At 42.5% G+C, this 13,606-nt stretch overlaps 1 protein-coding gene across 26 annotated transcripts in view; it reads right to left on the reverse strand.

The window, feature by feature from the left end:
- Positions 1-13,606, reverse strand: part of LOC119649806 (hemicentin-1) — a 604,512-nt gene that overhangs the window by 90,388 nt on the left and 500,518 nt on the right. For all 26 annotated transcript variants that reach the window (XR_005249199.1, XR_005249198.1, XR_005249196.1 and 23 more), the window contains 6 exons: positions 11,492-11,653; positions 11,154-11,230; positions 2,578-2,676; positions 2,277-2,436; positions 2,073-2,184; positions 1,084-1,265 (listed from right to left, as the gene is read on the reverse strand). Coding sequence is in view for 20 of the 26 variants with exons in the window: in XM_038052132.1 (XP_037908060.1) it covers positions 1,084-1,265; positions 2,073-2,184; positions 2,277-2,436; positions 2,578-2,676; positions 11,154-11,230; positions 11,492-11,653 (792 nt within the window). In the remaining 6 variants the exon portion in view is untranslated. The remainder of the gene's footprint in view (positions 1-1,083; positions 1,266-2,072; positions 2,185-2,276; positions 2,437-2,577; positions 2,677-11,153; positions 11,231-11,491; positions 11,654-13,606) is intronic.

The following is a 13,606-nucleotide window of genomic DNA, read 5'->3' on the forward strand; positions in this document are numbered from 1 at the left end:
GCCAACATTGCCAATAGCCAGTAGGCTTAGTCAACCTTAACATTTTAAAATGGCAGCATTTGCAATATTGTGCACTGCTAATCCGTGGCTAGAATTAGGGGCTCTAAAAAACCAACAAATGAAATGGAAATAGGCTAAGGATTTTTAGTCAATTATCCTGGATCGTCTTAACTTCAAATGAATATGTTTTCATTCATCAACCAAGCTTTGCAAAACTTATAATTAATTCCCTTTTTACTCAAATAAGCTTATTTCAGGTATCCCTCCTAAACAGAATTACACAGCACAGAGTGCTGTTTCCAATAAAGCTGAACAAAAGCATAAATGGAGTCATAGGTATTATAATTAACCAACTACATTAGCAATGGAGGAACGCGCTCAAAAGCAGAATTTATCAAAGTTAAACTGCGAACTGCCTGTAAAATATTTCGCGGGTCTTTGTGTTGATGACTTGTACTCTGTGTTACAGAAGGTGAGCTGGCAGCTATCAAACTCCTAGCTTATGTCTAAAAATAATCTCCATGTCAGACGTTACTATCAAAAGAAAATTAATACCTCCCTTTCCCGGAACCTCAGAAGTTTTAAGGAAGGTAAAAATAATTAATCATGAAATTGCTTTCATCCTTATCTCAGGATCCACTATGCTGAGATTCAAAACTATAATTTTCCCATATACTTCCTAAACTCATAATTTACATTCACGTGCACTAAGTACTCCTTACGGCCTTTCCCACCTTCCGCATCGTCCACGGTAACGTATGGGTTGTTTCCGTAATTTACCTCAAGCTCTCTGAGATCAGTTCCCTGACCTTAATGGTTATCATTTTAGTGCTTATTAGATATTCCGGAGATATGATAAGCCTTCTAGGCAACACTCCGCCCTTCATTTTTTTCCAATATAAATAATTAATGGCGCCCATTATCTGTTAATGAGCAGATACTCCTTACAATGCGTAGTCATAGTTCAACTATTTACACGCTGTACTGAAAATAAGCCATTAATTCTCCCAGCCCGGCTGCCGGGGGAAGCGGTAGCTGCAAGGACGTTGAGCCAAAATTTATTAGTGAACAAGGAATACTTACATTGAACTTCCAAATAGATCTCGTTATCCGACGTCTCCGCCCCGATGTTATTCGCTAGTTCGCAGGTGTACACGCCATCATCATATCGAGTCGATTCCTTTATTAGCAGGGCTGTGTGCTCAGGATTACCGCCCTCGTAGCGGTTGGATTCGCCGAGGTTGAGTAGTTTTCCGTTTTGAAACCTGAAATGGATTTCAAAGGGCCATATACATTTCCATCCATCAACTGAACCATGGAGCTGCAGCTTCCCACCCCTACCTGTAACCGTATTCAATTTACGCTCAGCTCGCAGCCTAATAGGATCGAAGTGATAATACGTGGCAAAGGGTAAAATATGTACGCCATTCAATCCCGATGAATAGCGCTGGGAATTCGAAAGCAGACGGGGACGCTTGGAGAGCTCCGGAGTTCATATGTACATATGAGCTAGGCAAACTCTTTTGCCATGAAAGCGAGCATATATTTGTTTTTAATTAGTTGCGGCTTACGCCATTAGAACTTTGGTTTCGTCTGCCCCGAAATTTCGCAGAACCGTCAAGTGAAATGTCTACCCAATCTGTCCCGTGTATAAATTTCAGACAATACGTACAAAGCTGAGCCTAATGAAAAATTCAATTAAACTTCCAGCTAGAGTAAACTGCTCTTCGCTAGACAGTTGGTTAGCGAGGAATGGCTCGAAATTGAAGTTGAGCGGGCTCTGCTGCTTTCCAATTATTTCTCACTACATCAGAAAAGATTTACAGATATTAACGTAGACAGATACAGCACTGGCACTAGATAGTGGAGCCTCTGATCATGGCACAGCCCAAAACTATTTCTACGTAAAAACTAAATTAGGTCGGGGAGCTCGAGATGGGGGATTAGATTTGAGAAGGAAAGGATTTGAAGGGGCTCCCCAACTATCTCAACTATAGTATACAAGTGAGCAACATTCCCCCAGCACATATGAATCCACCACATCCTGTCCACGTATGCAGTACAATACTTACCATTTCACGCTTTGTAATGTTGCTGGGTTCGCTTCATAGTCACAGAATAGCAAAACTTCTCGTCCTTCCTGAACTGTTAGATTCTCTGGTTTCACCGACACTACAGGTGGGTCTGAAAAAATATTCAGAATGCAAATTATCAGCAATAAAACATGGGTATAAATACAAGGGGATTTCGGGCCTTTTTTCCGGGATGATACTCACAAAGAACTTCTAGGACTAAGCTTTCGTGTAATGGTTTATCTTTATTGTCCCGCATTACAACATTCTGAGCTTCACATCGAAATTTAAGGCCGTCCTCGTAACGTGTTGCCACGAATTTTAAATCGCTAATTGTTTCATAGGTACCGTCGCGTTGTTCAATCTGAAAGCGGCGGAAAAGAGAGTACAAATAATTTGGATTTGGAACAGGATTTACGTTTTTTGCAAAGGGCAGGTGTCAATTCTAATCAACATGTCCACAGTGAAAAATCTATGTTTCGAAGATACGCATGAATGGACTTACCGACTTTGTTTCTATTTGAACTGCATCAGAATGTCGGATATCGATCTCATGTGATGCATTGAACCATGCCATGGTTACAGCAGGCCGAGCTCCATGAACCTGAAAAACATCAAATCAATAAATTAATAATATCGTGAACAATGAGCAGGACCCTAATTCGAGATATTGTTGTGCCACTCCATTATATAGTGCAGGATGCCTGCTAAGTATTTTTATACCTAACGTTCATATTGCCTATTTCAACATTAATAAGGGAACAGAATTTGGGATGTTGAGTATGATGAAACGACCAACCTGAATTCTCTGTTGCCGACTACAGATTGTCATTGTACTTTACGTTTGAAAATTTCATACTTTTAACTGTTCATTTAAGAAGTACAAGTCCGCCGCCAAGACTGCAAAAAAGGCGGTCCTGGTTGGACTATTATCAGAACATTGAAAGCACCAGCAAATCTGCGAGGCTCAGTAAGATTCTGTCGATGGAGCTCATTCTTCCTTAAAAAGTGGGAAGGCTCCTGGACGGAATATGCTGATGAAACCTTGGAGCTGTTGATTCAGACGCACTTCCCGCCAGCGAGGAGGACTGTGAGTCAGAGCCTTGCTTGGAGGTTATGCATCCAGCCCCAGCCGTGCGAGACTATCAAATTGGTAATTGCCGAGAATAAGGTCAGCTAAGCTATAAACAGCCTCTCCACATATAAATCTCGAGTTCAGATGGCATAATGCCAGTCATGTTTCCGAAGCACCAAGAAAGGATTGTGCCGTGGCTTGTTGAGATTTACAGGAGCTGTATCTCTTTGGGATACTTACCAGAGTATAGGAGGCGTGTATCAAAAGCGGGCAGGCGCAACCATGAGTCCGCGAAGGATTTTTGACCAATCAGCCTCACCTCTTCGTGTTGAAAACCTGAAAGCGCGTCCTGGACATCCACTCAAGGACGATTATGCCTTTCTCTAAGTCCCGGCACGCCTACCTCAAAGGCAAATCCAGGCGTTCAACAACATTAATATTAACTCCATTAAGAAAGCCTTGACTAGTATTTGATTCGAGGGGTATCTTACGCAGTGAATAACATCCATGCTAAAAACCAGGATAATCCAGTCGGACCGGGGAGGTAGTCACTTGACCAGAGCTGTGGACAGAGGCACGTCTCAGAGTGGTAATATTGGACAGGAGCCAGATGAAGGTATGCCGACAGCTTGGTGATATTCCTGTCAGGGGTGATTCCTTCCATTATGAGTGACATCATGGGAAGAGCGTTGGAACGGACTGATGCTATTCACCAACAAAATAATGGTACCCAAATTTTACTTCCAGCTGCTGAATGAAAAAAGATTGCTTTCTTCCCCAATGTAAGGTATCTGGGTGTTATCCTGGATACGAAGCTAAATTGCAGATTAAACATAGAACTGCGGGCTAAGAAGGGCTGTATAGCTGTTGATGCCAGCAAGAGAACATTTGCAAAGAAATGGGCCGAGGATGGTTCTCTGAATGTACACAGCTGTGGTGCGCTCCATCCTAACGTACGGCTCTATTGTATGGTGACAGGCTTTGAACGAAAAGTACAATAGAACAAAGCCTAAGGCCGAAGGCCTCAAAGAACCGCGTGTTTAGATGCTACCGGGGCTCAGCAGTTTTGTCCGGTAGATGCTCTCAATATGCTCCTACACCTCCTCCCCTTATACCTTCACATTAAATAGGTTGTAGCGTGCAGTTCTGTTAGACTGCATGAGTCCGGATGCTGGACAGTGGAGCCCTACGGCCATAGTAACATACTAGACGAATTACCTTGATACTACGCCACACCCGAACTGAACTTCATAAGGAACTTTGCTCTAGACTTTCCAACCAGAGTGGAAGACCGGCGACGTCTTGCAAGGCCGATGAATCAAATATGGGTTGTGGAGTCGGTGCGCGAGTTTTCTCGAGTACACACGGTGTATCCGAGCCATACGGTCTCCCCGGGTTTCGCCAGAGTATTTCAATACTGGCGACACTGAAAGCTTGCCGATAGCTGCCGTGTCCCCAGCGTAACAAAGCCATTCTGAGCGACAAGCTACAAGCCTCATACGTTAGGCCCATTGTATTATCCCCTGAAACACTCATCCAACGGGACTTCTGCCTTTGGCATTAACAGTCTTTTCCGAATCTGAGAACTTCTCTCTGAAACAGAGGAGATGCAAACTATATATATAGTGGATTGAAATTATGTAGTTCCGGACATTGCTTTTACTACTAAAGTGGGAATAATGCCATCTGGATACTGAGATATGTAGCAATGAAATGACTTAAATGCACATTGTACTTGCTGAAGCGATGCTACTTTCGATTTTAAAGTCCAACCTCTAGTATCAATGCTGAATATGGCTGCTAGTCCTCAGTTTAGGTGCGACATGGGAAGGACACTTTAAACAGATGCTTTGCCGCTCCCTGATCACTTTCCATGCACGTGTCTCTCTCTAAACGAAAATTATCCAGATATTTACGTTCTTTGATGACGGTCCATTTTAATTTAAATTTTAAAGGACTTCTCGGGAAGTGACCATCAGTATATCATGTTCGAAGTGGTTGACGCTACTTGCCGGTGTGCACCAACCGCAAACTTGCACAAATACCGACCAGATTGTCCACATTATAAGGGCATTATTTCCGAAACATCCCGTACGGCTTGATATCAAAAGCGCGAAAGGCGTCAAGGACTGCCCCCAAATCACAATAAAAGAACTCGAAGAAGCAGTTCTCACTATGAAGAATAATAAGGCGACAGGTCATCATGGTATCCCGGTAGAAGTTTAGAAACTGGTTTTTCGCCAACGGCCGGATTAGCTTCTCGGGGTGAGTCTGAAGGAGGGTAAATTTCCTTATCGTGGGAAGGTGGGGAGACTCGCGCTAATCGACATAGGAAAAGGAGACCTTGAGCTTCCGTTTGAATACCGACCGCAGTGTATGCTTGCCATTATCGGGAAAGTGCTCGAATAGTTTGTAAGGAGTAAACTCGATGAAGTGTTCCGCGCTGTCAGGGATTTACCCTCAAGGTAGTTCGGGTTGAGGGCACGATGGGCGCTGCTATGGAGGCCGTGGATGCGGTTCATTCAGCGGTGACACCCTCTATATAGACGGATAGTGCTCCGTATAATACTTGATGTCAGAAGTGCTTTCAATTCTGTACGATAGAATGATTAGCTAGGCACTTTAGAAAATTCATTGCACACGCCGAGCTATTTCTTGCTTCCTGCTCTTTCAGACGCTAGAAGGCCAGATGAGAATGGAGATCATGTTAGAAATAGTCTAGGGATTCGTCCTAGGGCTGGAGCTCCGAAACGCTTCCCACGATATTCTGTGAGGACTCAAAAGGCCAGAAGAATCGCGAGAGCACTTTTGAGTAGTGGCAAAGCAGACGTGGCATACCGACGCGACGGGTGAGCAGATGGATGGCTGGTCAAGGTTGCAGCCTTGCGTTGGAGAAAGCCGAGGTAGTCATCTTAACCAGAAAGAAAGTCCCGAACCTGCGTTGCATATTGATCGGCGAGTTGAATATGGAGTCAAAATCAGCGATTAAATACATTGGTTTAATGCTCCACTCGAAGATGAGCTTCTTCGAGCATATCAAGGCAGTATTGGCATGGAATTCCGACTTTGAATTGACTAGCGGCGAATATTGGGTGCGCTATATCTACGAAGAGACGTCTTAGTCTGTTCTGCTCTACGGCGCGGATATATGGGCTGATGCCTTTGAGAAGCAGGTATATTGTAAGTGCCTTGCCCAAGTACAGAGACGGGGAGCTCTGTGAGTGCCATCTGTTAATCGCACTGTTTCGGAACCGACCGTGCTGTTGACCGCGGGAGTCATTTCCGTTGCCTTCCTTGCTTAGGAATTACAAGTGAGAAACAGTCGCAAAAGCGAAGATTTAAGAGTGATTTTTGCCCATGAAGAACTTCAGGGTACATTTACTTAGTAGCAACTCTCTTGGCAAAATGAGTCAAGAGACAGATGGACTGTGCAGCTCATTGAAAACTTAGATCTGTGGCTAAATGGGAAGATTGACTATATCTTTATCCAAATTCTAAGTAGGGATGGAGGTGGATTCATGTTACGCATGACGCTCAGGTTTTTCTTGTAGTGAAGAAGATGGACTAACAACTCCTTACCTTTTCTCGCCTCGCATTTGTGGAGGGAATTCCCTGGATGTAAAGCTCTATAAGCCGAAATAATGTGGCAAACGGTTCTAATTAAGTTCTTTGATGATAGGGAGGCGTTTATTTGGTAGTCCGATGGCATGCCGTTACGGGAGCCCAACACTCTGTGCACAAACGCATTCACCTACCCTACTTCCAAAAAAATTATGTTTACAAACAAGTCGATCTTATGTGCTTGTTCAGAGCTTTCTCAACTTCTTGTTTCCGATTCCAGTCTCCATTAAAATTAACCTTCCTATTACCAAATCCATCGTTTAATTGACATATTGGTTGTGATCTGGATGGTTCTTTGAATTCCGGTAATAGATTGTAAGTACCTTTCAGGGATCGCCCAATCTCTCCTGTGCGTATTTTGAAATGGGGTGGCTGGACACGACTCCACACCCATCACGATATCAACACGCCTCTGGTCCTTACTCGTGTCCTTTGAGGATGCCCCCCTTGATATAGACAATTTCTTGCCTGGCCGAGTTGAAGAAAGCGGATTCAATACAATACAATTGTGGTGTAAAAGTTTAATTGGAATGTTGACTAAGGAGAAGGATCTGTATCCATCCCATGTGACGGCCCAAGCATAATGCGCCCCCTGCATGGTACAAGGAAGTGCACTCTGGTTTGCCGCCCACATAACTGCTGAATCTGACTCTTGCATCTACATGATGAGCGGCAGGTTTCGTGTGTCCTGCGCCTTACTTGGCTGTAAGTATAAAAACCCTGAGGCGTAACGGGCATGGCAAAACAATACTAGAACACGATTTGGGTTGTTAATTTTTCAAAAAACGTTTAATGTTTTGTCACCAATAAGCTGGTGAACCACAGCTGATTGACACTAATCTGGCTCTGAGCACCACCACCTACGCCAACCCTTTCGGGGCCTCATTGCTTCCACAGGTATCCATGGGATCACATAGTGACTATACAAACCAACATTGATAACAACTTTGAATACAAGTAACATAAATAATAATTGAGGTTCCCTGCCATAAGACCCGGAAGACGTAGCCCATGTAGTCTTCTAATGTCTGAGCTTCACGGAAAAAAATTTTTAGGTGAAATGCTATCACCGGAAAATTTTGTACAGAGAATGCAAACATGATAGGAGGATTGGGATGCGATCTATTCAAAGATCGGATCAAACTAGGATAAACTGGAAAAACCAGAAGAGGGCAAAAAGCATTCCTTACAAAAAGAGGCTGACGGGCAGAGAGCCATCGACAAAAAACCACGAGCATTCTCGAGAGTGGTTTCACAAGATTGAAAATGAGTGATATATTCATCGTATGTATGCGGTACCAAGTTTTCATTATGTCAACACTTTGTGAACGAACACTTTAGGACCTCCAATGGCCAATCAGAGAAATCTATGCACATTGTAATTATCAGGTTATAATCTCTGAATATCAGACAAAGTACATAAATAAATTGGCTCCGAATAACAGCTATAAGATGGGAAGCTACCAGGATGAGGAGATTTTCCATGTGTCTGCTGTAAAATATAATGCTCGTGAAAAGGCTTTGGTCCGCTCCGACATCAAATGGATGCAGACTTGGGACCCCTCAATCCTTAAATAAAATATTTCCAGCTCTGGCCAACCTTTGACCCAACGATGAGCTGAACGCTCAATATGATTCCCAGTCATGTCGTCTTCTGCGAATTATATAAAGAAGCATTTAAGATATGCAAGCCGCTTTGGTCACCCTGCTCCCAGGGCAGAAGTGAGGCAGCATCGACGATTTGCCTCTGCCCTTGAAAGAGACCGTAAAGCCGTCTTCGCCTAATATTTCTTGAAGATTGGGTACTAAGGCCTAAACGAGGAGTTCGTGTATCAAAAAAATAAGTTACTCGCCATTTGGTATGGTCCGGCATGAAGTGAATGCGGGTTTAGGACCCCCCAAGTCTAAACAAAATATCATCCAGACATGTTAATTGGTATCGACAGATGAAATATCGTATATCTATGATGTACTTTAATATTTTTGTTTAGCAGCAATGCGGACAAAAAGTGCAAGACTGACATATTTTAGGTGGACAACGCTTTGAAATGCTCCCTTCCAGGGCCTGCTTCCATGCTTTCCACCAGGGTTAGGGCTAGAGTGGGTTCTGCCTTGTGGAAGCAAATACGAAAAACAGAAAGTTGCCTTGCCCTAAAAGTGTCCTTTAAGGATGGTAATGCGTCTGAGGGAAAATTTGCCTTTCTATAGGAGTGTCTGTAAAGGAAAATATTGGAGCGTGAACGGAAGATAAACTTTTATAATCAAGGTTTTCGTGATGAGCTCTTAAATTCGGAGTGTATCGTTAAGGCTATATTGAAGTGTTTACATTAGGCATTTCCAAAGATAAATTCTGACAGCGGGACCAAGTTAACCATCACGAGTACCGAACTTAGCAGGACTGAGTGTGTTTAATGCTGAATACGGGATCCTCGAAGAAAGGCAGGGGATATCATTTGAATGCTTGGTAAATAGAATCTGCCCATTGATTTTGATCATTAAAGGGTAAAAACCAAGATGGTTAAATCCACCGATGTGGAGGGTATCCGGTTGGTATTTGAACAAGAAGAAATTAGTATGAAGGTGTATGAAGGTGTTCAAGAATAGTCAGCGTATGATGTTGCACTATTGACAGACCCTCTGCATAGGAACTCACACAGTTGAAAGGATTACAGACTAAATACTCCCAGTTACAAATTTCAAAGCAGAATCCTAGGAAAATGAATCCGGCGAAATTCAACGAAAAGAGAGCAGCTCCGTACGTATAAGAACTCCTTTCATGATAGAATCTTAACTGGAAACTTTGAGTCGTAGCTTCAAAATGCTTTGAAGAAGCTTGTGGAAAACGCAGTAAAACATTCCCCTGATTCTCCTGATGGAGTCGAGAACTGCAAAACTCTGGAAATCACCTCCCGCAAATCAAACAAATGAATTGTGAAGTGCGCTTGTGAAACTAAAAGGAATGAAGACTGGTTAAACTGTATGAACTCGCGGAGAGACTCCTTGCGACAAACTTTAATGCGACCTGAAGCAGTGCACGGTTCTTAAACGGGGTAAGTTCGTTATTTTGAACTCTCTCAGGAAACAATACAGACTTCCTTGTATTTACCCATTACCCAGGAGAACAGGTGACAGGATTGGAACAGAGAGAATTCGTGGTTTTCATAAACCTTCCAAGGAAGTGTTGCAAGAATAATTGGAACACGGGAGAACGGTGGTTCCCAGTGGCAAAGCAAATAATAGCTTGTGAAGTATCCCTTAAGGACTTCAAAAGCGCCTGATATGGGTAACATTTATCCACATTTATTCACTCGTAGGAAATATTTATTTGGGAACTCTTGCTCTAGACTATGTGCTTACCTCTTGCAGAAAATTAGGGCAGTTTTCATCTAAAGTATGACTATTTAAACCCATACTATTTAGTATGACTAAAATACCTATTTTAGATAAAGAGTTTCTTTGGAGCAAACAGGTACACATGTACATTCAAAGATGGAACGATCTTTCGTAGCTTATGGGCTCTGTAAACCGAACTTGAATTTGGAAAGACCAGAAGAATCTGCGTCAAGATCTGCTGAGATCACTTCCGACAATGGCTCAAAAATAGGCCACAACTCTGGAGCAGGGTTCTATCTTCCGGATGAAAACGGGAAGTGGGCTTGCACAAAAGCTTCCAGGCTGCAGTGTACATATTCGATCCTCAGAGCTGCAACCTATTGAAGGACAAGTGTATCGCAATCTACAGCAACAGTCAAGCGCTAAGTGTAAAAGGATATGGAATCTCTGTTGCCTTTGCAAAAATGATTCTATTTCTCCCTTGCTAGGACCCTAACCAACAGTGCCTAACTGACACTAGATACATCAAAATTTTTCTATCAGAAGAGATCCTGACTTGGCGAAAAGCAGGAAGATATCTGAAAGTATTGTGAAGATAACTCAATGCGTGGACAGTATAGTATAGCAACAACTCTGCAAGAAAATAGATTTCTATCCAGTAATGTGAGCGCGGGATTCGCTATGTATCCTGCGATATATAGTAGAATGGACGATTACGGTCCCAACACTCAGGAGCTCCCCGTCTACTCCCGGAGACGAAAAGAGTTCGACATAACGCAGGGTACAGTATTAACCGAATCTTTCAAGAGGCACTGAAGCCGGTAATGAGAGAGACTTCAGCTAAATTTCTACAGGTGTTTACTGCCTTCCTAAAGAACGAACATGGACGCAAAGTCACTTGTATCTATGATGGCCAAATCAATTCGGCAGCGTGGCGATATAGCACCGTCGAAAATTGAAGATTCTTAAGTATAGTAGATCACAGTTTCTTTTAACGGATAAGAACACATATAATGGTAAAGCACAGTACATCTAATCTTAAATTTCCTTACCTTACACTCAAGTAGAACATTAGTTCCCTGAACCGTATGGTGCTCGACGCCAGTTAGGTTGATACTCGTTGGCGGTACTGGAACAAAAAAAAGTCGAATTGAAACCATTTATTAGAAAACTGCAACTTTTTCTGAACACTACACAAAAAATGCTGTCAGTCAACAGTAGCCAATTTGAACAGACAAAAGATATTCAGACTTATAGTTGTCCATTTTTCACTCAGGCTCTAGTCAATCGAGTGCTTGTCAATGAGTCCGTTGATGAAAGTTCATGCCCTCCACCCTTATTTACAACACCCATTTCTTTTCCTCGTGCGCGTTCCCCGACCAATACATACCTTCAAGATCCAAAGCCAGATAGTTGGTAATAATTTCATCATCCAAGGATGGCGACTCCACGCGGCATTCGATATTGTTGCCCAATTCAAGGCGAGACACTATCAGCAATAGTTCGGATTTCACATAAAACAGTCCGTTCTGTTCATCCACGTGGAGGGAATCTGTAAGGCAAAAAATCAAAAGGATTAATTTTGGTCTTATAGTTCAGAGGACAATGGAGTGTGGCAGCACAATGGAACACTGAATGTGTATGAAGGGTAATGATAATAGGAATGATGGAGAGGCATAAAGGATACCGTCATTCCAGCAACGCCAGCAGACCCCAGAAGGACCAAGTCGATATTCAACATCGGAAAAGTTGCAATTTGTCGGCAATAATGGGCGGCGTGCGATTATACAGTAACACGGTGATAACCTTCTCCTTTTCAACCATTCCTTCATCTGGGAGCAGCAATCTTCAGCCGGCACACAATCGAACCAGGGAGCAGGGCTTTCTACTCGTTATTACCTCAATTTAGTATCCCTTTCAAGAGTTCGATTAAACGACATCATCACTGGCTTCAACTTTTCGCATGATGGGCCAATTTCAATATCCAACAAAGCGTGTCCTGAGCTCAGGAATCTCAGCGAATTCAGAACGGCATCGAGCACTATCAGAAATAAAAGACCAGAACGGTCGGCAAAGTTCCTGAATGAAGTAAGAAATAAATTCGCTCGTCATTCAATTCCACTGTAGTGCTAAAAACCTGCAATAGAATTAATCGCTGCCATTTTCTCCATTTATCTCCGCAGCGACTGCAAAAACTAATGAGCTTTTTGTGATCATTCCCTCCATTCTTCCGCCTCTAACTGGCAAGGTTTCCACCCTCAACATAATAGAAAATGTGCTCGCGCTCAATATGTCGAGGATTTTGTAAGCTTCACCTAGGCTCCGAGTCCAGCGTGTATCTACCATCGAAATCTCGTGCTCGGAGATAGGACGGAGGGTGGGAGAGCCGATTATGCCGCGTTTTCATTCAAGAAGATAATTACGCGAGATGGTATTCTTTCAATAATATCTTTTGTATGATATCTACTTTTTAATGCCGGAGAAAATGAGGTGGCATTACATTAACGGCCAGGTGTTTTGCTAAATACCCGGCTCATATTTTTGGAGCGTCATTCCCTCGTGCTCATGCTAGTATTGCGTGCGAACAGCATGTCGAAAGGACGAGCTGATGATAATGGAAATATTCCTTCGGTGGGGATGTAAAATTCGTTATATTTCGGGAGGAACATGAACATTAATGCTATCCTCATTCTTGTAATTAACACTTATGATAAGGGCTGGGAACGAGAAAATGCTTATGAAGGGCGAAAATGATTTTACAAGGATGTGCAATATGAGTGGAAAATTATACGAACAGATTAGATGAAAGGCTCGAGTTGAACCTTCTAAGAGTAAAGATATATTTTCAAGTAGATGCATGAAGTTAAATCTGTTGAATCCTTTAATTCTCAGCATTTCCAGGTGAGGGTGCATTAATAGAATTGGGAGCCAAATTATTTTCAGACCTTTGACTCGTTCTTTGAAGACTAAAGAAAAATGCAGAGTTGAGAAACCCAGATTACGTAGCGTCAAAATTTGGACATATAACAATAGAGGAATTAAAATCTTTTTAGGAGGGATTACCTCGAAAATGACCATATTAAGAGTGAATGCAAAATATAAACACACCACATAAGAAGCTTTCACAGGAGTTGAAAAGTATGAGCGTAGAGCGACGAGAATTGTCAGGATAAGGAGATTGGCGGTAATCAGTAGTCCGATTTTATATTATGGGCACTATGGGCACTGTTCTCTGTGGACAATTTGGAATAGTGGAATAAAATCAAACAGCTAAGAATATTCAGGGACAAAACTAGAATTAGGAATTCGATGAATCCTGAATGCTAGAATATTAGCAAACTTTTAAAGAATAAGTTAGTTTATTGTGCATAATTGTGGTTTAGATGAACCAGCAGTGAATAGTTTGGGATCGTTGGGACAAAGCAAACATGAATAGATGCCTTGGGATGTTACTAGTGAGGATGGCAAATGGACGTGGTGGAAGGACAAAACAAAAACAATTGAA

The sequence above is a fragment of the Hermetia illucens genome, chromosome 2 (genome assembly GCF_905115235.1).
Source record: "Hermetia illucens chromosome 2, iHerIll2.2.curated.20191125, whole genome shotgun sequence".
NCBI classification, from domain to species: domain Eukaryota; kingdom Metazoa; phylum Arthropoda; class Insecta; order Diptera; family Stratiomyidae; genus Hermetia; species Hermetia illucens.